The following is a 22,212-nucleotide window of genomic DNA, read 5'->3' on the forward strand; positions in this document are numbered from 1 at the left end:
TCCCTGCGGCGGTGTGGGGTTTGGGATGGACAATCTGCCGCTTAAGGAAGTCCCAGAAATATGTAATGGGTGCAAATATGATCAAGCGAAGCGAATAGGATTCGCTCCCTGGTACGCGGCGGCCTCAAGCAGCGGAGGCTGAAGCCGATGATGCAGGTAGCCGCTTGGGCTGCGGTTGGCGCGCAGAAGGGCGAGGCGAAGTTGAGGTCGCACATGGTTGGGGGCGGTCAGCCTTGCAGTCCCGGACGCACGCTACTGCATCCGCGGCGCGAACGCCTGTTCACAGCCTGAGCCTGAGCTCAGCTCGTCGTTGATACGCATTCGGATGTCCTCTACGCAAGCTGGATATGGTACATCTAAGCGAAGTTTTGGGGAATCCCTTTACGTATCCTGAACCTCGAACGGTAGCCTTTCCACACGCGCCGCAAACGCTCAAGATTGCACACACCTCTATTGCTCCGCGAGCTTCAGCTGCTCGAACTGCTCAATGCTCTGCTCATAATTCCGCTGCTCAGCCAAGAAATCCGCCAGCTTCTTCTCCTCCGCCTCTTGCACGGCTTCGCTGACTTTCTCCTTGAAGTCAGGTGCATTGATGAGCTTCCGCTGCTTAACCGCTCCATCGGCCGCCTTCTTCAGCTTCACCTCGGTCTTCTTGATCTCCTCTTCGATATTTCCGACACGGTCCTTGACTTCAAGGAACACGGCAGCGCTGGAAGACACAGCGAATACGGCACAGCCTGTTGGCGTGGACTCGTCCTTGGACAGGATCTCCAGTGAGGCTACACCTTTGCCTACTAAGGACTTGATGCTTTGGATGTTCTCCTTGGCCGTCTTGTAGCTGTCCTCGTCGAAGGTCTGCACAAAGGTCTTGCCCTCGTCTTTTATCGAGTACTCAGACATGAGCGACCTGACTCCCTTTGCACAGCCAAGCAGAAGCTCATAGGCAGCCGCTGAGGCAGGGTCATCATACTCCTTAATGTACTCCGGATAAGCCGCAATACAGATTGACTTCGTGTTGTCACCTGGTCTCCGAGGTAGTCGTTGCCATAGTTCTTCAGTCAAGAAGGGCATCTTCATCTGTTAGCCTTGCAATCTTCTCAAATTGGGCAAGATAAAACTCACGAAAGGATGAATCAGCCTAAGACCACTGTCTAGCGCGGTGTACAGCGTATCGAGCGCGGATCTCGCCTCCTCTGGAGTACCTTCCTGAATGATAGCCTTGGAGTTCTCGATGTAGACGTCGCACAGGCAGTCGTACCAATATTGGTACGTAATCGATGTGGCCTTTGAGAACTCTCGGTTGGCCAGCGCTTCGTTGACGTCTCTCGACGCGATCGTGAGCTTGTGCAAGATCCATCTCTCTGCTAGCGAAACACGTGACGTATCGCCGAGCGTGAAGTCCTCCCCAATCTTGCCAAGCACGTACTTTGTAGCCTGGTATATCTTATTGCAAAACCGTCGGTAACCTGCCATGACATCCACCGAAAAGGCGATGTCCCCTCCGCCAGTAGTGTACTGGACCAAGGAGAACCGGAGCGCGTCAGCACCGCATTCCGGTATGCCCTTCGGAAAGGCGGTCTTTTGGTATTTCGTCGCCATCGCCACCTCCTTCGGATCGAGATTTCCGACCTTGAGCTTATCGTGGAGTGTCTGGAGCTCGACACCATCCATGATATCCACGGGGTCAATGACGTTGCCAAGTGATTTGCTCATTTTCCGGCCTTCGGAGTCTCTCACGAGACTGTGGCAGTAGACCTCGGTGAACGGAACCTTCCCGGTAAGCTTGACTCCCAGCATTATCATGCGTGCAACCCAGAAGAACAGAATGTCCCATCCAGTCTCCAGCAGGGAGGTCGGATACAGCTCGGCCATATCAGTCGTCTCGTCGGGCCATCCCAGCGTCGAGAAGGGCCAGAGACCCGAGGAGAACCAAGTATCCAGGACGTCAGGATCCCGAGTGAGCGTGAACTTTTTGCCTGGGTACTTCTTTGCAGCCTTCTCTTCAGCCTCTTTCTCGGTGCGGCCAGTGATCCAGAGGTCGTTATCCGACTGGTCTCCATCTTCGCCCTCGATCTTGATGAAGTATGCCGGACACTGGTGGCCCCACCAAAGCTGTCTTGAAAGGCACCAGTCGTTGATATTTTTGAGCCAATTGAAGTAGTTCTTCTCTGCCGACTCCGGTCTTATCTTTATGGAGCCGTCCTCAACTGCTGTGATCGCTGCCTTGGCTAGCTCGTCCATCTTCATCCACCACTGTGGCTTCATGATGGGCTCGATGACGTCTTTAGACTTGGCGCAGAGGGGTACTTTCATGGGATTACTATAAGTGATTAGTCTGAAGCTGGTGGAAGTATGGCTGGAGCGGAAGTTTTACTTCTCCTTCTTGACGAAGAGGCCGAGTTTCGTCAGCTCCTCAGTGACAGTGTACCGAGCATCGAAGCGCTAACCAGCTGTCAACATGCCATCCATACATCAAGTTTGCGATAGATGAAGACTCGCCTTCTGTCCTTGAAAGTTGCCGCCGTTGCTGTTTATTGTGCCGTCGTCCTGGACTGAGTCAGCGCTGTGACACTACTTTCTGTGTACTGACTTACATTGAGGATGTTCACGAACTCCAGATTATGCCGTTGCCCAAGCGCAAAATCGCTGCAAAGATGTCAGGAAACTCCCAGACCAAGACGGCCACGTGATAGAAGCTTACTTGGCGTCATGAGCAGGAGTCATCTTCACAGCTCCAGTACCGAAGTCCTTGTCAACATAGTCGTCGGCGAAGATAGGCAATAACCGATCGACGAATGGGTGCTTGGCGAACTTGCCGATGAGGTGCTTGTAACGCTCGTCCTGTGGGTGCACGGCGACGCCGGTATCACCGAGCATCGTCTCCGGACGCGTTGTCGCCACCTCTATTGTCTCCTCTGAGCCGTCAATGGGATACTTGAAGTGCGTCAAAACACCGAACTCAACCTTCCTTTCGTATCCAGGAACGTCGAGCAGTGTCCTGCCCTCGAGGTCTTTGTTGTCCACCTCGAGGTTAGAAAGCGCGGTGTTTAGCTTCGTACACCAGTTGACAAGGCGATTCGATCGGTAAATATAACCCTCTTCATGCAACCGCACGAAGGTCTCCGTGACAGCCTTCGAACGCTGCTCATCCATCGTAAAGGCTTCCCTTGTCCAGTCGAACGAGCCACCCATCCGCTTCAAGACGTAGTTGATCTTCGCATGATACTCTTCTTTCCATTCAAAGACCCTCTTGACGAACGCCTCGCGTGTAAAATCATGCCTTGTTTTCTTTTCTCGTCTCCAAAGCATGTTCTCCACAACGGATTGTGTCGAGATACCAGCATGGTCGCAACCTGGCAGCCATAGGGTTGTGAGACCTCTCATCCGGTTCCAGCGTATTAGCGTGTCCTGTAGGCTGTTTGCTAACGCATGCCTTGGCAAGGTCTTAGCAAGGATTTGGAGGGAACGGCAGACACTATATCTTGCCGAGATGCAGAGTACTCACCCGCAATGCAGAGCACCTAAAAGGAGATACGGTCAGTTATCCATCGGTTTTCCAAGTGAGTAGCTCGTCGAGAGCCAAGCGTCGCGGTCTCTTGACTAGGGAGAGGAAGGCATCCTACACACCAGTAACGTTTGGAGGCGGCTCCACGATGACGAAGGACCCTGTATCCTTGACTTTTCCATCCGGACCGAACTCAGGCTTGAAAAAGCCTTCCGCTTCCCACCAGTCATACCATGCCGACTCCACCACTTTCGGGATGTATGCCTTGACGTACGGATCGTCCAAAGGTCTCAGAATCTTCTTCTGCCCCTTTGGCGTCTCCTCAACGTACTCCGGCAGCCGGTCCTCCTTCGCGGCCTCCCTCTTCTTCTCTTTTATGGCTTTGGATGGGGCGCTGGCCGTAGCGGCGGATTGTTTGTCCTGTTTCGCTTTGAACTTGGCGTCTTTCTCGGCTTTCTTGCGCTCTCTCTCAACTGCAACACGAAGATCGTCAATGTTATATTCATTAAGATCTAATGTACACGCGCACATGCGCGCTTCATGTGTTCTCAGAGGATGAATCCGTACGCTCTTTCTCCGACTTGATCTTCTTGCCAGCCTCCGGATCTCCACCGTCCCGTCCTGGCGCACTTTGTCCCACGGGGTCCTTCTCCGATGATCCGAGGAGGTCGCTGGCAATGTCTTTGTCTACGGGGGGCGGTTGGCCGGTGATTGGGCCTGTCTTCTCGCCCGCTGATAAGGATTATAAGCTACTGTGATATCGGAGCGAACTGAGCATGGAAAACATACGGATGTTGTGTGAAGCTGCGTTAAGCGCCATCTTTGCGAATCCTGCGTGGTGTTGTGCGGCGCGGAATGTACAAAATCTTGAGCGCCGCAGTAGTGCTCGCGCGAGTATTTTGAGGTCGTGCCCCTCGGTGGGGCCTTGTGGCTGATGAGTACAGCGGCTGAACTACGGCAGCAATGCTCGCTGGTCTTCTCAGTAGTTGATGCTGGACTCCTCTATGACAAGATATTGATCCTCGGGCAAACAAAGTCACGACACAAAACGGGAGTCACAGCTCGACTCACTTTCTGGAGCTCAATTTCAGGCTATGACTCTTCTGGGTTGGTGCCGGGTATTACTAAGCCGCGGCTTTTGAGATTAGATTAGATACGGGGACCCAATACCGTAAACAGCATGGAAGGTTGATATACCTGGGTAGGTACTAGGTACCTAGGTAGGCGTGCTTGAAATGGAGACCGGCGGCTGCCGCAAGTGCTGATAAGGCAGCGCGTTTGCCAAAACAGATGGGCCGGTAAACGATGGCGATGCCGTGCATTACTGCATGCCTAGCTATGTACGCCGGAAAACAAAAACTACTCTCTACGCGTCCTCGAAGAGCACTATTCTACCCAATCATTCCTCGATGGTTCCCGGAAACGACACGGAGCCGTTCTCTCGTCATGGCACTAAAGTTCCCTGTTCTACGATGGCCCGATCTCGCCCTGATACTACCACGATGCACAGCAAGGCCCAGTCAAGTTGGCTAGAAGTGATAGGAGACTAGTCCTGTTCGGAAGAAGAGATGTATTCAAGGGATGCGAAAGCGTACAGCTTCCTCCAGCTATCTACGAGCTGCGCTAGAACTCTCCAGGGGTATCTTGTTGCGGTCACGAATGGGATGAACCGGCGGTGTTGTTTTGTATTGCTGCTTGCCGTACAGGGCTGAAGTACGGATGAGCCATGGCTTCTTTCGCGGTCAGACGTTCCTATGCGCTGTTAGCACACTTCTTATATCGGCGAAGCGCTGGTCCCATTACCTGGTGGTCGTATCGCAACAGCTTATCGAGAAAATCGATGGCGTCGTTGCTGACAAATCTCTGGTTCTCAGCGTTGATGAAGCTGGCCCAAGCCTTCTTTGGGAACCTTCCCAGGATGTCGTCGTACTGAGCATCGAGCTCGATGTCATACTTGTCCAGATAGTCGAACAGGTCCTCGGTTCCCAACACCTTTGCAATCTTCACAAGCTGATCTGAGTTGCTGTTGCCGTGGAAGAATGGCTCCTTTCGAAAGATCATTGATGCGAACATTGCCCCTAGTGACCACATGTCTAACGAGTAGTCGTATTCCTGGAAGTCAACAAGTAGCTCTGGACCCTTGAAGTACCGCGAAGCCACTCGTACGTTGTAGTCTGTGCCTGCGTGGTAGAACTCGGCAAGACCCCAGTCAATCAGCCTGAGCTGTAGAAGCGTGTCAGCGGCAGATAGACATGAACAGTCGAGAGCTCAACCAACCTTTCGTTTTTCGTGGTCAATCATAACATTGTGCGGCTTCACGTCTCGATGCATGATTCCCTTACTGTGACAGTAGTCTAGCGCCTGTAGCGTGTTTGTCAGACCATTAAGTCACGTGACCAGACCTACATATCAACCGTACCTTAAGCAGCTCAAAGATGTAGTATCGCACGTCATAGTCCACGAACTTGGGGTATAGGCTCCGGAAGTCGGTGTTATTGACATACTCGAATATGAGGGACGGTGTCTTGCTCTAGCACAGCCGCACAGGCGGACGTCAACAAGGCTCTTGAGAGGAGGAAGCGCCATGGGTTCTTTTGCGGAGTAAACCGACCTGGTTATCCCTCACTACGTCTAGCAGCGCAACGATGTTCGGGCCTCCCGAAAGGTTCTGCAGGATCTTGATCTCTCGTTTTATCTTCTTCTTCTTGACCGGCTTGAGGACCTTGATGACGCATTTCTGATAGTTGACGATGTTGATGCCTTCGAACACCTCTGAGTATTTGCCTCGTCCTGTAGGTGGTAGGTCAGTTGTCTGCCCCTCATGTGCGCAAACACGGCAGGCCACAAACCAATCTTCCGCACCACCTCATAGTTCTCCAGCACACCCCACGATATGTTGACGCTGTCATAGTCCCAGTACGACCTGGGCATGTTCTGGTTGACATCTGCGTACACCCGCGCCATCCTGTACCCTTCAGAGCCCAACCGGGTCGAAACGAGGGTTTTGGATGCGGTTTCGAGAAGGATCGGGGTGTCGGTAAAAGCGAAGAGGGCAGAGAAGGCGGCTAAAACTACTGCTGCTGTTGTGCTGGAGACTGGTATCATACGCGCAAGCCTTCTTCTGTTTGGCGGGGGTATTCGATTGAGGTTTGTCGCCGGGCAGGTGGGCTTGGACTGCGGCAAGGCTCTTGTGAGGCTTCGTGCTTGGTGCTTGGTGCTTGGGGCTTGTTCGTGCTCTCTCATTCCCGGTTAGCAGATGCCAAGCTCCAAGATCCCGCTGCCGCATGTCAGCGCCGGCCAGCCTGAGGGCTGTCAGAAGCTTCCACTTCACTCGCAGTGGTGCTCACCTATCTCACTCCCTCGTTCGAAAACTCAGATACCAAAGGTGCCACCACTCAGGGCGCTGCGAAGCTGTCGGCGGCGTAGCTCTGCGAAAAGAAAAGGGAAGGGAACGCAGCTTCATCACGACTGACAGCCTCCGCTCCCTCGCCGCTTCCCGCTCGCATAGTACGACGGATTCATCCAGCATTGCAGTCGCAACCATGTTCTACGACCTGAACGTGCCTTGGGCTCCCAATGATCCGGAATTACAGAGGACGCTCGCTTTTCTGGACGAACGTGAGCCATGACTGTTGTACCTGCAGTGGACGTACCTGACGTCTCGCAGTGGGATACAACGTCGTTGCGCTCACCCATACAATTTCTGGCAAGCTGCCTTCAGATATTGTGAGCTTTCACATATCACCAAAACGCTGTAACTTCCGCTAACAGCGCCAGAAATGTCCCATACCCTCACCCCTCCCGTTCCCCACGCCAGGAAAACTGCGCCTCCTCCGCCGCTGCACGCTCGCCCTCTCCGACAGCAACCAGAACTACCGCCTCTCAGCCCTTTCCGCCGCCTACGACATCCTCGCCATCCGTCCAACGGACGAGAAGACGCTCCAGCAAGCCTGTCAGACGCTCGACTGCGACATCATCTCCCTCGACCTCACCGTCCGCCTTGGCTACCACTTCAAATTCAAGACCCTCTCCCAAGCGATCGAGCGGGGCGTCAGGTTCGAGATATGCTACGCGCCCGGCGTCTTAGCCTCCGATAACATGGCGAGGCGGAACTTGATTAGCAATGCTACGCAGCTCATTCGTGCGACACGAGGACGAGGGCTTATAATCAGTAGCGAAGCGAGACGGGCGGTTGGTTGCAGAGGCCCGTGGGATGTCGTCAATCTGGCCGCGGTCTGGGGACTGGGTCAGGAAAGAGGCAAGGAGGCGATCTCGAAAGCAGCGCGGTTCGTCACGGTCAGTGCGCAGCTGAAGCGTTCCAGCTACAGAGGCGTTGTGGACGTTATCTACGGCGGCGAGAAGCCCGAGGTGCCGAAGGAAGAAGACAAGGGCAAAAATTATGGGTCCAAGAAGCGGAAGGCGGGAGTGGGCGACGGTAAAGAAGCACCTCTTTCGAAGCGCGAACTTAAGAGGCGAGAGAAGAAGGCACGCATGGAGGCTAGTGCCCCGTCCTGTTGCAATGACTCGGCGTCAACGCCAGGTCAAGCTACTTCGACCGCTCCATGAAGACCTTCGAAGCACTATCAATTCAGGAAAATGAGATCGATCAACAATGCTTGATTCTGCAGCCCCAGGCCGAGATTACCCAATTCGATAACAACCGTCTACGTACGTGGCTCGTCGAAGAGAAGAAGAAGAAGAGGTTAAAGGAACACCGCATCAGCTTGGGTATCATTGCTGCTCCTTCAACGAGCTGTCTAAGCCCGTAAGAAACCCTCAGGTCTTACTGCGCTCCAAGTCGAAACGTCAGTGTAGGTTGCAACTTCATCGTATCGAGATTGAAAGGTAGACGGTTTTGCTGCGCAGCCGATGGTGCAGAAGAAACACTGATTGTGCCAGGCGAAGCGGGTGGTGTTTTGTCTGTTGCTTTCTGTGGCGCATTTGTAGCCAACGGGCTGCTTGCGCTTACGGTATCTGCCGTGGCTTCGCTAGTTCCACCTGTTGTGAGGGTCGTAGAGGAAATTGACAAGGAGACGAGCGGCGCTGCGGATGCTGTAGACGTGGAGGAAATACTGGACACGTCAGTAGACAAAGATGAAACTACTGAGGTATCTGTTCGCCCTGCTATTGCATCCATACGACTTGATGAAATGACCACAGCCAACGTCGTCGGAAGTGACGGTGCGGCTGTACTGCCTGATCCTGTACAAAGCAGAGGACTCATGGAAACCGTTTGTGACAGCGTGCTTGGTAAAGCTCCCACGGGACAGAGGCAATGACAATTGCATGCATCCCCTGATGCGGCCGCCGCGGTTGCTGACGATGTATGCGAGATCGGGGCCGAAGGCAATGCTGGGGATGGCATTGATGCACGTGGAGGAGACGTGGTTGCCGAGGTTGTTGCCGGTGCTGGCTCGCTCTTGACTTCCGGCAGTGAAGTTACTATAGTGATGAGACCGCCGGATGATGCAAGGGAGAAGACTGGCAACGAGCTCGCTGTAGTCTGAGCAACCAAGTCAGCTTCTGCTGTTGTTCTGTGCGCAGGAAGGTTCGCTCACGCTTCCCGGTACAGTCAGGGAGTCCTCCACTGCCGTCTCAGTGACTGTCAAAATTACTGTAGGCGTTGTTGTTCTCGAGCTCATTCTAACGTTCTCTAAAGTAGTAAGAACGTAGTGTGTAGTTGTCTCCGCAACGGTTATCTATCGGCGTTAGTCATCTTTATGACAGGTAGACGTTCGTGACTTACGGTCGTAGTGGGCTCCGGGCCGACATGCTCCAACGAGATCAGAGGCTCCTTTAAGGACAAATGTGAGGCAGATGCTATGCCAGATGCACATGCTTGGTCTTCGGCAAACCAACATCCATCGACGTAAATTGTAGCCACCGCCTCTGCCGATGTCGTGTTTGCGTAGTTCGGAGGAGCATGGATGTGGCGCCTTGAGTGAATTTGCGCTGATGTCTTCTTATGTGTGAAGTCAGTATACTGCTGTTCAGCTGAAGATGATTATACGGACCACCGGTGTACAGAAGAGGCACACCGCAGCTGCAAGTTCAAATGCATTGCGTAATCGTATCATACTACTCGATCAATCGAGGCGCGCTTCACGTTCAAGTGGATAGTTCCTGTGTAGCCGGCAAACAGCGATAAACACTTGGCATAAGGCAGACCAGCTGTGGTATAGAGAGAACGACTGCGTAAACAAAGTGCACAGAAGATGCTTTGCGAAGCTAATGAGTGGAGTCAAGATGAAGGTCAAGAAATGAGAGGAGGCTCCGAGCAGAAGCAGGCAAAGAAAAGAAGAGAAAGGAGCACACATCGAGATAGTAATGAAGACTCCCTCGTCAGTCTTCTGCCTTCGTATGAAGCGTCCTGTGTCGTTCTCCACTCATTTTCGCCAATCCGAGGAGAAGCGCAGGGCCATATATTTAATTTACCTTCTCGCCTTCGTTTTGATTTCTTGTTCTTGAGCCTGATACTGTCAGGGAAGACGAAGTCGGACTCGAAAAGTCTCATCCTGGTCTCAGGAACCGCTCGACAGAGTAGCAGCATGATGGGGGCTGTTGCAGACCAGCAGCTCGAGACGGGTAGCGTTTCGGAACGCTTCCGCTCGAGAGCCTGTACCCACCTCACCAAACTCTGGTATTGTTGCTCACTCAAGAGAAGACCTTCTCCACGTCTAGTCCGGAAGATGTGGTACTTTATGCTCTACTGTGTACGAGCTTGGCCTTGCGGTAGAAAGCTCGATCCTGAACAAGGCGATACTTACCACACCACTCTTAACAGGCCGTGCTTTGGTAATCGTTTGTTAGAAGCTTGCGAATATGTCTACATTGTGTCGGCTTTCAATCCTGCACTATTCGAGCACCTTTGTCAGCTGTGGAAGCACCACAGATTAGAGAACGACTACTCGCTGGAGGAATGTAGGTTGTTGTGTACAGGTTCGCTGCACGCTCCGATCTACGCGCTAAATGGTCCCCTGTGGATCTCTGCGGGAGTGGCTTTCCAGGGTACAAATCGCGATCAACAACGTCATGTGCCAACCTGAAGGACGTGTTGTTAAAGGCCGTAAACAGCTCCGCCGCGGGGCTGAGCCGAACTGAGAGGCATATATCAGTAAGCAAGATCGCCTACCTAGAGAGGGACAACCTAAGGTGATCTTCTCAGCACTTGCATTCGTGAGCCCTTTTCTCGGGCGTGATCAGCTATGGCAGTACACGTGCTAGACAACTACTACCTATCCATAACCTTCCTCATTACCGTCGCCTACCAGCTGTTCTTCTTCGCTATAGCATTCACTTACAAGTTCGACAAGCTCACCGATTTCGCTGGCGGCACCAACTTCGTGGTCCTTGCCATCATCACTCTTGCCCTCAGCGATAACCGCGACCATGCCCGCAACATTGTCGTCTCCCTCTTCATCATGGTCTGGGGCCTCCGCCTCTCCGGGTTTCTGCTTTTCCGCATTTTAAAGACAGGGAAGGACGACCGCTTCGATGACAAGCGAGACAACTTCTTCAAGTTTCTGGGATTCTGGATCTTTCAAATGTTATGGTAAAGACATCCCGAAATCAGAGCGTCTGGTACACCTCAACAAACCCTCAGAAAGGCTGACATCTACTGCCCAGGGTATGGACCGTCTCGCTCCCCGTCACGATCCTCAATTCGCCTGAGGTCGCGGAGTCCAACTATCGCGAGACCCCTTTTGGAACCGGCCAGGACATCACAGGCATCGTGCTCTATGTCGTCGGCCTGATCATGGAGACCGTCTCTGATACGCAAAAGTACCGCTTCAGGAGCGCGCACGGCAACGACGGCTCCATTTGCGACAAGGGGTTGTTCTCCTGGTCCCGACATCCGAACTACTTCGGCGAGATGATCATCCATTTCGGTAAGTGTCAGCAGTACGTCTGGCTTGCTCTAGAAGTCCAGATGCTTACGATAGTTCTAGGCATCTGGGTCATAAGCATCTCCCCAGCACTCCGGGGCGACGTCAATAGGGGTGCCAGAAACGCCCTCATCGCCTCCGTCGTCGGCCCTCTCTTCCTGACTTTCCTGCTAATGTTCGTATCGGGTCTACCGCTGCAGGAGCGCCCTGGGGCCAAGAAGCGTTACGAGAAAGGCAGCCGCGGCAGATGGGAGGCCTACTCGAGATACCTCAACCGTACGAGCATCCTGATCCCGTTCCCTCCACAACTCTACACGAGAACACCCATTTGGCTGAAGAGGACGCTGTTTCTGGAGTTTCCGATATACGTGTTTGATCCGGTTAAGCACTCAGACCAGAGTAAGCCTCAGATTGACGCCGGGCAGAGCCGCGTAAGCCAGCATGGTGGCAGGCCGAGCGATGAAGAGGCGCTGCAGAGATGAAGGTTCCATCATGACCCAGAAGACTATGTTTGGGCGAACAGATACCCTGATTCCAGCGCCCCGCGTGTGCGATAGATTCCTATACGATGTTTAATAATGCCTACAGTCACGCAAGTCCAGTCGTTTCAACCCAGTCGTACCGACCTTGATATTCTAACGACAACATTACCACTGTTGGCCTGACCTGCTGAGATAGGGAGTATGGCTCAATGCATGTTCTACTGCCATCAACCGTTGAACTGTCTGAATCGATTGGCTGTGATGCGTCGTACAGGCTCCCAAATCAACTGGCACACACACAAACTATGAAAGTCATCAACTTGTGGTCTTCATGTGCGCGGGTACGCTCCAGAAGAAGCGGATATCTCCAGATGATTGAGTCTGACAGTGAACCGGTTGCGTTATGTGTGAAGGGCTGTCTGAACGTAGCCATATCCAGGAATACTTGATCAGATTTTCTTGAGCTTGGTCTAGTCTTTTGAGAACCTGATTTCCACAAAACCGCATCCCCACCATGCCACGCTACGCTGAGATGATGGTAGAAGTTATCATCGCTAGCCTCAACAGCCATCCATACGCCACGCCAATGCAAACAACTACGCCAGCTTAGAGCAATATGTGCACGATGCAGGGACATCTAAAGAGATAGCCCAACCCATACAGAAACAGCCCACCTACTTCTTCCCACCCTTCCCATTCCCACTCTCACTCGCCTGCCCCTCCGACTCCGCAGGCGCACAGCACTGCTTCGCATTCCCGCACGCATCCCCGCAATCAAGGAGACACTCCTCCGGCATATCCCTCAGACTACCCGTCTTGCTCGCCTGCTTGCTGACAGTTTTCCGCTTGCCGTTCTTCGGCGCACCGTTCTCGCTACAACTATCTTCACTGTTGTCGTACGCCACCGAGTGGTCATGGCTCTCATCCAGACAGAATTCCGGCTGGATGGTCGAGGAGTGGATGCCGTACTCGTGCAGGCACTGCCTAATGTTCCGCACGAGCTCCATGTAGCGCGCCGACCCTTGGCCCTTGAAGTCGAACGCGACCTGCACGTGCAGCGATGCCACGAGCTTCGTGTCGCTGAGCTGCCAAACGTGCAGGTGGTGGCAGCTGGCGATGCCGGGCAGCTCCATAATGTCCTCCTTGATGTCGTCGACGCTTAGACCAGCGGGAACGGCTTGCAGCAGGATCCGAGACGCGGCTTTGCAGAGCGGGATGGCTGAGCACAGGATTATGACTGTGATGATGAGGGAGATGAGCGGGTCGGAATAGAAGCGCCACCAGTAGGGCGTCAGCCAGATCACCAGCGCGGACGCTATGACGCCAATGTTGCCGAGCGCATCGCCCATGACGTGAAGGAAGACGCCGCGCATGTTTAGGTCGCCGTGGGAGTGGCCGTGGCCTCCCTTGCCTGATTCCTTGGGTTGGTTGTGATTGTGCTCGGGGTGGGAGATGGCCTTGCCGTTGCTTGTCTTGCCGTCTTTACCAGAACTCTTACTGGTCGAGGCCCTCCTCTTCGTCCCATTCAGGAGTGGTGAATTCTCGGTAGGATCATTGTTCTCGTCGGCCACTGCGTTCTCATTCTCGGTATCGGTTTCGGACTCGGTGTTTTCGATGCGCGCGGCTGCTATGATCGAGTTCCTGAAAGACGCGGGATGCACGTCGATCTCGTCGAGGTTAGAGTAGGCCCGTGACCTTGAACGGCTGTGCCTCCGCTCACGACGGCCGCCGGGTGCAGTCTTGTAAGTCGGCTTGCCATCAACGTCCCACGAGATACCGGACGGCTGGCCCGACCCTCGCTTCTGTGTTGTTGGCCAATTACCAAAGCGGCTCTCCGGGAGCACATCAGCGACATTGCCTCCCTCGTCGGCCACCGCCTCGACGTCGTCCTGGACAGCTCCGATAGGCGCATGGCTGTGCCCTTCTTCGGCCGCAGACAGGTCATCTGTAGCACCCTCCCCATGTGCATGTCCATGCTCTCCTCCACCACCGTGGCTGTGACCGTGTTCATGGAAGAGGAAGAGACCGATGATGTTCGATGCTAGGCCGAGGCAACCGACAATCAAGACCAACTTGGGGTTGGACACCTCCTGTGGTTCGACGAGCCGTTGGATGGCCTCGAGGAAGATGGAGAGGCACAGGGCGACGAGGAAGACGCCGTTGACGAGCGCACCGAGAGTTTCTGCTCGTTGCCACTAGCACATCGTTAGCGACTGAACGTGTAGGCATACTTTCTTTGGAAACTCACTCCATAGGTATACATCTTCGACTTGGTCTTCTGGTTCGCGACCTTGACGGCCCACAGTCCAACGCATAGCGAGAGAACATCGTTGAGCATGTGGAAGGAGTCGGCCACGAGGGCCAGGGAGTGGACGGCATAGCCTGTTTGCAGAGCGTCAGTATGCGCTGGGACAGAGTTCTAGGAGGCTTCCGTACCAACAACCAATTCGAGGAGAAAGAAGGCGCTGTCAATGGCGAGCAGGATGAGGATCCGGTTCGACTTTGACAGACCCATGGCGGAGGCTGGCAGGGTGTTGCGGTCGTGTGTCCGGCTGGGTTTGGCCACGTTGCAGATTCTAAAGACGGGGTAGAAAAGAAAGGAAAGATGAAGCTTTACAGCTTCTCGTCAAGGTGCTCTACAGCGCGGATTTGTGGGTTGAGGAGGCGTGACAGCTGCGGCGACCACCCGTCGGAACATTCCGTCGGAACATCACGTCAGCGGGCTTGGAGAAGGAGAAACGGCAGGGCCCGCGCTTGAACGGTTGCCAACTTGAAGCGTCTTGTTCCGTCTTGTTCCTCCAACGTCTCCACGTCACAATGCTATTCTACCTAGAGATGTGTAGCGATATAGTCAATCTCGCTGCAATACATTCGCCTCTAGACTGCATTTTCGAGCTCTCTCCTTGATCTCAATCCAGCCGACAAGCCCCGAGCGCTTTACAGCGGCTCCGCTAGGTACAGTAGCGCTAACCGCGAGCCGCCGGTTCCCTTCACCACCAGCAACGACAACCATGGAGCGTTTCGCACAACCGACGTGCGCATCCGGCATGCCTTTGCCATCCCTCACAACTACGAGCAATGGCCGCGCCGACATCGACGTCCGCAGAGCTCACGCCCCCTCCGCCGGCGCACTTACCCGGCAATGCGTACCAGGATCCTACTGCAATCCAGGAGGAGGCACCTAATTCTTCCGACGATGAGCGCGAAGCCACGCAGCTTCGTTCGTACTCTACTGCCTCTGATGGCACACGACGCCGAAGACGGGGAACATTAGAGGCACGGGCAACGCACAGCACCGGGAGCGGTATCCAGAGCCAGACTTCCAGGAATCAAAGAGGAGGCCTTTGGGGATCAATCCAGACGTGGTGGCGGCGCCAGATCAGCGTCACAGTCCCCGCCGCAGCCATGAGGGACCACCTGGGTACGGCCTCTCCTTCTCCGCCTACCTTGCGGTCTCGCCCACCTTGAAAGGCAAGACTGACTCACGCATCCCCATCTCACCACAGCCCTTGAACGTACCTTCCTAGGCTACCTCCGCACCTCCATTGCGCTGTCCATGGTCGGCGCCTTGATCGCGCAGCTCTTCCGCCTGCAGCCAAGCCCGAATCCGGATCCGGTGCTCGGCTACTTTGTGCTTGGCATTCCGCTCGCTGCGGTCTTCATCTGTGCTGCGATTGTGGTGACTGTGCTGGGCGCGTGGAGGTTCTGGCGGCAGCAGAATGCCATGGTGAGAGGCAGGATTCATGCGGGCGGGTGGGAGATTTTGGTTATTATGGTTGGATCTCTGCTGGTGAGTTCAGTTTCTGTCTATGAGGAGACTTGGGGGTGTGTTTGTGGATGGAGAATTACGATAGGCTAGAAAAAATCGGCTGATCGTTCCACAGATCTGTTTCGCACTGTTTGCGTTGTCGGTAGTCATTGATATCAGAAAATCGTATTAGAGATACTCAGTGACTTTTGCGAAGTTAGCTCGGTCATTGATGTTGAGGCGAATAGATGATTTGAGGATTGAGAGCTACTAGCGAGGTTAGGCTTATGCTTGATCAGTCGGATCGCTTTACAGGGCGGCGATGTTCCATCCTCGGACAAGGACTCGAAAGCACCTCCGCTATAATGCCTAGCCTACAGGACGAGACGAGCATTCATCGTATGTGGAAGTTTTTCCATTCACCTCATTATGCGTATTTTAGACACCACTACAACTCATCATGCACCTCCTCAACCTCGATCTCGACCGGCCAATCCCCCATACCACTCTTCAAGTCCTCGATATTGACCTTGACCGGCTCCGCCTCCTCACTCGACAGCTCCTCCGCCACCTCCTCCACAATAACACCCTCCGGCAGCACCCCCTTCTTCCCTTCGCCCATGCGGATAGCATCCACCCACGCCTCCACAGCATCCATCCCGTAATCGCTCCCCTCGAACCGCTTAAACCATCCCCTCTTCGCATTCGTCGCCACCAGCTCCACGTCTGCATCTCCCTTGAGCCCCAGCGCGTTGCGCAGCTTCTCTGCGCCCTCGTTCGCGGCCGGCACGGCATAGAACGGGAACAGCCCGCCCTTTTGACCCTTGGTGTGATGCTTACTGCTCACGTGTCCCAGACTCGCTAGCGCGGTCCGTGCGGTTAGCGGTAGCAGCGGATCTTCCTCCGGATTCGGCCTGGTGGGCAGCAGGGCGAGGATGCAGGTGTGGGATTTCTTGGCCAGACACGCCTTGTTGAGCGCAGCCTCGGTCTCGAGCATCTCGAGCATGGGGGGACCCTGGGGAATGGCAACGGGTTTTTGCGTGTCGTCGGTCACGATGTTCGGGTCGGGGGATTCGGTGGGGGGAGTGGCGTCTTCGAGGGTCTCAGATGTAGCGGTTGCTTTGTTGGCGTCGCTTTCGGCGGAGGCGTGGGAGGCGGATGCTTTGGAGAAGGCGCTGGAGGCGCTGGAGGCAGATTCCTTGTCTGTGGAGGAAGATTTGGGTTTGGAGGAGGTTGCGGCGGCGGCGGGGGAATCGGGATTCGGCGGCGCGACTTGTGAGAGGAAGGTGAGCATGGCCTCTTTCTTCATTTCGCCGTCGTAGACGAGGGCGTCCTTGGTGCCGCCGGGCAGGACGAGGAGAGTAGGGAATTTGGAGACGCCGAAGAGCTCCACGGCATTCTTCTCTTTGTCCCTAATCTGCGCGACGCTGATGCTGCCGAGGAAGTCGATGGCGAGCGAGCGCAGCAGCGCGCTGATGGTGCCCTTGTCGGTGAACAGGACTGCCTTCGCCGTGTCGTTACCCTCGGCCAACCACTCTTCCAACCCCTTGTCCGAGACCCATTTCACGTGGTTCGGTATCTTGTCTACCATTGTGTCTACGATTGCCTGCGCGCTCCGCTGGCCTTGATATTCCTCCATGGAGGGCTTTCCGGGCTTGTTGCCGGGTTTGACGATCTTGAGTGTGGGGAAGCCTTGTACGCCCATGGAACCGCAGAAGGCCTTGTTGGACTCATCGTCGCAATTCACGGCGGCGACCTTTGCAAGACCGGAGAGCGACTTGGCCGCCCTCTCGTACGCGGGCTTGAGGTTCTTGCAGTGGCCGCACCAAGGTGCGTAGAACCTGCGCTGTTCAGCATGCGAGGCGGTCGAGGCGGAGGTTCGGGCGGGCTTACTCTACAATCTAACGAAGGCTTAGCTAGGAAGATATTCAGAGAAGGCTGTTGGCTTACCGATGGATAATTCGACTTGGCTATCAGCTTGTCGTAGTTCTTTGCATCTACTTGGAGGACGGGCGAGTTCTTGGAGTACATGCCTTCAGCATATGCGGGTTGAGCTAGCAGAGAAGCTGCAGCAGCAGCCAATACTATGGCCTTCATGGTGGCTAGTAAGGGACTGTTTCGGATTGAGTATGATTGAGAGAGTGAGCTGCTTCGAAAGGTTGTTGTTGCTGACGATACAAAACGATGACGCCTGGAAGGAAGTAGACAAGCTGTCCTCAAGCTTGTGCGTCGGAGTTAGGACTTAGCCTCATTGCGGGGGGATCTAATCTTATCTTTTCGCTGTCGCATGGAGCGCTCTCGTTGCCACGTGATTGCCAACCAGGCGTCCTTTTTATATCAAGCTTCCTCTTGTACATAATATTCGAGAGCGGATAAGCCAAGCGTCTCCTGCCTTCTGCTGTTAATTCAGCTCTTCAATCCTTGCACGCGTGAGGCGCCTAGGACAGCATGGCCGCCAATATACCAGGCCCGCTCAAGACCGCCGACATTGCACGCTTTGCCATGCGGTCGGCGCAACTGGCCAATGTAGACGCCGTAATGACCTACTGGTGTAGGTGTGATTGTGTATGACTGTCGCTGCCGCACAACGGATGCTAAGAGTTCCAACAGGCGACTACTATATTGTCAATCAGATACTATCAAAAGGCCTGCACACGGCGGATGACGAATCCATGGCCTATACCACCGCTCTCATGGACAAGCTTGAGCAGATCAAAGCCCAACACCCCAGCAACGACGCAATACTGGATGATGTAGCGGCGAAGGCGTATGTGGAGCAGTTCGCTCTCAAGACCTTTGACCGCGCCGATAACGCTGTGCGGGCAAATAAGGCTTCAGCGTCAGTACCATATACGCTCCATAAACTGTCATACTATACCTGACCCACCACACCTAGACAAACCGCAGATACTTTCCGAGCAGCAGCGACTTTCCTCGACCTCCTCGGCACATGGGGGCCGCTCGACCCCGAGATCAGCGCAAAGTCCAAATTCGCAAAATACCACGCCCTGCGCATCGCCAAAGCGATTAAAGCCGGCGAGGACCCCAACCTCTCGAACCCCGTGCAGGAACCGCCCCCTCAAGAGGCCGTGGCACCGGCCCTGGACCCAAACGACCCGGAAGTCCAGCGCATAAACGGTGCCACCTCCGCTCAACGCCCGTTAGAAGACTCAGCTCCGCCTCTCTCCCTACCATCGCCACCTCTTCCCGACGCTCCAGCAACCGTGCCATCGCCAGCAACTCACCAACCCCCCAATGGCCCACTCTCCCAAGCCGGCGACGTTTCCCCACTAGCGCCCACCCCAGATAGCAGAAAGGGCTCCGTAGGCGGCGGCTACTTCCCCCGCCTACCGGCGACCTTCGCATCCGAGACCGCGCCACCTGCACTCCCGACCGCTCCCGCCGACGATGTATCCATGACCGAGGATCCTCCCCAATTCATAGACCCAGATCCGTCGAGCTTCTACAGCCAGCAGAATCAGCAACATCCGCCGCCGCCGCCGCCGCCGCCTCAAACACAGCCACCACAAGTCCACGCTCCCGCAGCAGCGGCATGGCCGCCCGCACGACAACAACAACCACCTGCGCCGGAGCCGATGGTGAGCCACGATGTAGGCACGGCAGGGGCATACAGGACCGACGACGAGGCGATCGCGAGCGCGGCCAAGCATGCTAAATGGGCTGTTTCGGCGCTCAATTTCGAGGACGTGGATACGGCGGTCAAGGAGCTGAGGATCGCGTTGAGGAGTTTGGGCGCGAGCTGAGGGCTGTAGTTCAGCGGGGCAGTTGACAATCTAAACGGGTGCAACACGTGGGATACGATAGCGTTGGATGTTCGAGCTGTGACAACGTGGCCCACATGGTTGAGGTGCTCTGTGCACAAGGATGGGATGGCAGAAGGAACGACCGCGCACTGTCTGCGCGCACGAGCTGGCGGGGTTGTAGCTGGCAAGGGAAGGCAGAGTAGACAGAGATGCGGGGGTAATGATGCCGATCATTGAGGAGGGAATTTTCATGTCCATATTGATAGGCCCCTGACGGGCGCTCTTAGGTATCATACCAAACATACCAACGCAATACATGTTTCATCGCCAATACACAAACTTCCCAAGCTTACCTCTCTCTGTGCTTTGCATCAGGCCACCCTCCCCCTCCACCGGTCTTGTACGATCGTAACTTCTCATTCTCGGCCACCTTCAATGAAGCTTGACAACTACCACTGCGTATCTCTGCCCGTGCCGTCCGCCCCACCTTCCGCCGCCGCCGCCGCAGCCTCACCAGCGCGTTCGCCGTTCGTCTGGGCCCCGGTCCCATCCACCGTCCCGTAGCGAGCCGCACCAGTGTTCTTTGAACGGCCCGTGATGTCCTGCCATGTGGCATTGAACCTGCGGCCTGTGCTCGCCAGCAGACCTTCCTCCTCCTCCTCTTCGAGATCAGCGTCCATGTCTTCGGTATCCATTCTCGGAGTCCGGAAGAGGGTTAACAGGAAGACGATGAGGTAGACGCCTATAACAGGTCAGCTTACGGAAGCGAAGACACGATGGGTGGATCGCCGGCACAAGGGGAGGTCAGGGGGTAGTTGTGTATATGCGGGGACTTACCAAGGAAAGCGAACTGCGCCCAGAAGCACACAACGCCGAAGAAGGGGAAGTTGACAGTTATGCGGTTGATAAACGTGCTCACGACACTCGGCGTGCACACCTCCTTCGCGATCGGGTTCTCTGCCAGCTCCGAGCAGTGTCTGATCGCGCTGCGGTGCTGCGAGCAATCCGGCATCTCGTTGGGATGACGTGGCAGGCGGTCGCAGTAGGTCTGCGGGCCGAAGGTCGCGTACTGGGGGGCGACGATCATGGCGATGGAGTAGTTCATCGCGAGGACGATGAGCGTGAGCAGGACGGTGGCGAGGAGCAGCGCCTGAGGGCTGGTGCGGCCTTTGCGGATGCGGAAGATCATGAGCCAGAGGAAGCGGATGCCGACGGTTGCGATGCCGACGATGCTGGCGGAGAAGAAGAGCAGCACGAGGAGGAGGAAGAGGACGTAGTCGATGGGGAACACCTTGCTCGACGTGACGAAGATCCAGTTCAGCGGCTGGAAGATGTTCGTGTGGCCCAGGACGTAGCCGCAGCCGGCTTTGCAGACAGAGTACTTGGCTTTGTCGATGCCAGTGATGAGCATGCTGACGAAAACGACGAGGGAGACGAGGGCGAGGAGGAGACCGCCTATGAGCTTGACGGGTCGGAAGACAGCCTCAATCTTGGTCCACGTCTTCATCAGCCAGCCTTGTCCCTCGCCGCCGGCTTCAGCAGCCAAACGTTCACGCCGTATGAGCGTGCGCTCTTCGCGGACCAGAGCTTCGAGTTCGCGTCGGTCGCGCGAGTCGAGCCCGTTCTGGCGGCCTTCGTTGCGGCCTTCGAGCTGGCGCTGGCGCTCGCGGTTCTGCTCGAGTTGAGTGGCGGTATTGGCGGCCAGGGCAGGCGTGGAGATGGCCGGAGCTGACTTGATGAGGGAGACGGGGAGCAGCGCAAGGCCAGAGCCAGTGTAGATGACGTAGACAATCGTCCCAACGGTTATCAGAAGACCCAGAGCGAAGGTCAAGGCGCGTTCGCCCCGGTTCTCGGTAAGGAGGTCCTTGAAGTAATCCAGGTTCCGGTGATCGCTGTGTTTGGTGTTCTTCGCGGCGGGGATGAAGAAGCCGACGAGGAACAGGATGACGCAGAGGAAGACGAAGGCGATGGTGTATTTGAATGCTTCCCAGAGCCTGCTGCCGACCGTCTGGGTGCCTTGCTCCGCGGCGTCGTCGTCGTACGATTCGTACCAGAAGTAGGTGAAGGGAATGACGAGCAGGCACAGGACGGCGTCGAGAGAGTACAGAGTGTAGTATACGATCTTCAGCGTCACGACGATGTTGTCGATCTTGTCAGGCGTCGCCCAGTCCTTCTTGCGGCCTTCGCTCGAAAGTGTGGTAGATGACACGAGGGCGATGTCGACGGGCATCAACAGCACCGTTGCAAGCAAGGCGGTCACGGTAAAGATGCATATTATCGTTACGGAGGCGGCCCGGTCGCGCGGCTTCTGGTAGACGTAGACGAAGACGGAGGCTATGGCGACGAGGATGGCGACGGCGACGGCGTAGGTCACCCATATCAGGCTGGTCTGTATAAGAGGCATGGCAGGCAGCGCTTGTTGCTGTGCTGTGCTGTGCTGTGCTGTGCTGTGCCGCTCACTGTTTGTCGTCATTTGTTAGACGCCGGGGACTGTGAGAGGGAAATCGGGTGTCAATGCAGCTTACCTGGAGTCCTTCAAGTTGCTTCAAGCGACCGAGAGGATGGAGAGGATAGAGAGGATAGAGAGGAAGCTTGCAGAGGGAAGAGTCTGGAGAGTCTGGAGAGTCTGGAGAGCGGCAGCGTTCGCATGTGCGGCGGGGGGGAATGGGGGGGGGATTGGGAGCAGGCTTTCGTTCGAGACAGGCTTCGAGCGGGTGCGGCCCAGCATGACGCTTGCTTGGGGCCTGGGGCTTTGGGGCTTCGAGCTTGGAGCTTGAGCCACAGCTTGGCGGCAAGGGAGCGCGTTTCGAGCTGCGATTGCTCGTGG

At 55.4% G+C, this 22,212-nt stretch overlaps 9 protein-coding genes across 9 annotated transcripts; 4 read left to right on the forward strand and 5 right to left on the reverse strand.

Annotated features, from left to right (window-relative positions):
- Positions 1-450: 450 nt before the first annotated feature.
- Positions 451-4,325, reverse strand: W97_01339 (valyl-tRNA synthetase; the record flags this gene model as incomplete). The annotated part of the gene is made up of 9 exons (XM_007779247.1): positions 451-1,071; positions 1,123-2,320; positions 2,375-2,442; positions 2,595-2,646; positions 2,702-3,003; positions 3,070-3,444; positions 3,626-3,978; positions 4,073-4,237; positions 4,295-4,325. 9 exons carry the CDS (start codon positions 4,323-4,325, stop codon positions 451-453), a joined length of 3,165 nt encoding a protein of 1,054 aa, XP_007777437.1.
- An 833-nt stretch (positions 4,326-5,158) lies between these two features.
- W97_01340 (CMGC/CK2 protein kinase) lies at positions 5,159-6,469 on the reverse strand (the record flags this gene model as incomplete). The annotated part of the gene is made up of 6 exons (XM_007779248.1): positions 5,159-5,257; positions 5,309-5,728; positions 5,783-5,866; positions 5,925-6,035; positions 6,117-6,295; positions 6,355-6,469. 6 exons carry the CDS (start codon positions 6,467-6,469, stop codon positions 5,159-5,161), a joined length of 1,008 nt encoding a protein of 335 aa, XP_007777438.1.
- Positions 6,470-7,047: 578 nt separating this feature from the next.
- W97_01341 (uncharacterized protein) lies at positions 7,048-8,071 on the forward strand (the record flags this gene model as incomplete). The annotated part of the gene is made up of 3 exons (XM_007779249.1): positions 7,048-7,123; positions 7,173-7,231; positions 7,283-8,071. The coding sequence occupies 3 exons, from the start codon at positions 7,048-7,050 to the stop codon at positions 8,069-8,071; spliced, it is 924 nt and encodes a 307-aa protein (XP_007777439.1).
- Positions 8,072-10,710: 2,639 nt separating this feature from the next.
- W97_01342 (uncharacterized protein) lies at positions 10,711-11,873 on the forward strand (the record flags this gene model as incomplete). The annotated part of the gene is made up of 3 exons (XM_007779250.1): positions 10,711-11,057; positions 11,132-11,394; positions 11,455-11,873. The coding sequence occupies 3 exons, from the start codon at positions 10,711-10,713 to the stop codon at positions 11,871-11,873; spliced, it is 1,029 nt and encodes a 342-aa protein (XP_007777440.1).
- A 674-nt stretch (positions 11,874-12,547) lies between these two features.
- Positions 12,548-14,388, reverse strand: W97_01343 (uncharacterized protein; the record flags this gene model as incomplete). The annotated part of the gene is made up of 3 exons (XM_007779251.1): positions 12,548-14,068; positions 14,122-14,255; positions 14,310-14,388. The coding sequence occupies 3 exons, from the start codon at positions 14,386-14,388 to the stop codon at positions 12,548-12,550; spliced, it is 1,734 nt and encodes a 577-aa protein (XP_007777441.1).
- Positions 14,389-14,951: 563 nt separating this feature from the next.
- Positions 14,952-15,814, forward strand: W97_01344 (uncharacterized protein; the record flags this gene model as incomplete). Its single annotated transcript, XM_007779252.1, has 3 exons — positions 14,952-15,294; positions 15,380-15,663; positions 15,758-15,814. 3 exons carry the CDS (start codon positions 14,952-14,954, stop codon positions 15,812-15,814), a joined length of 684 nt encoding a protein of 227 aa, XP_007777442.1.
- A 255-nt stretch (positions 15,815-16,069) lies between these two features.
- Positions 16,070-17,718, reverse strand: W97_01345 (uncharacterized protein; the record flags this gene model as incomplete). Its single annotated transcript, XM_007779253.1, has 2 exons — positions 16,070-17,467; positions 17,572-17,718. The coding sequence occupies 2 exons, from the start codon at positions 17,716-17,718 to the stop codon at positions 16,070-16,072; spliced, it is 1,545 nt and encodes a 514-aa protein (XP_007777443.1).
- A 351-nt stretch (positions 17,719-18,069) lies between these two features.
- W97_01346 (uncharacterized protein) lies at positions 18,070-19,385 on the forward strand (the record flags this gene model as incomplete). The annotated part of the gene is made up of 3 exons (XM_007779254.1): positions 18,070-18,178; positions 18,232-18,460; positions 18,518-19,385. 3 exons carry the CDS (start codon positions 18,070-18,072, stop codon positions 19,383-19,385), a joined length of 1,206 nt encoding a protein of 401 aa, XP_007777444.1.
- A 449-nt stretch (positions 19,386-19,834) lies between these two features.
- W97_01347 (uncharacterized protein) lies at positions 19,835-21,789 on the reverse strand (the record flags this gene model as incomplete). The annotated part of the gene is made up of 2 exons (XM_007779255.1): positions 19,835-20,127; positions 20,223-21,789. 2 exons carry the CDS (start codon positions 21,787-21,789, stop codon positions 19,835-19,837), a joined length of 1,860 nt encoding a protein of 619 aa, XP_007777445.1.
- Between the last annotated feature and the right edge of the window lie 423 nt (positions 21,790-22,212).

Source organism: Coniosporium apollinis (assembly GCF_000281105.1).
Source record: "Coniosporium apollinis CBS 100218 chromosome Unknown supercont1.4, whole genome shotgun sequence".
In the NCBI taxonomy this organism is placed as follows: Eukaryota; Fungi; Ascomycota; class Dothideomycetes; genus Coniosporium; species Coniosporium apollinis.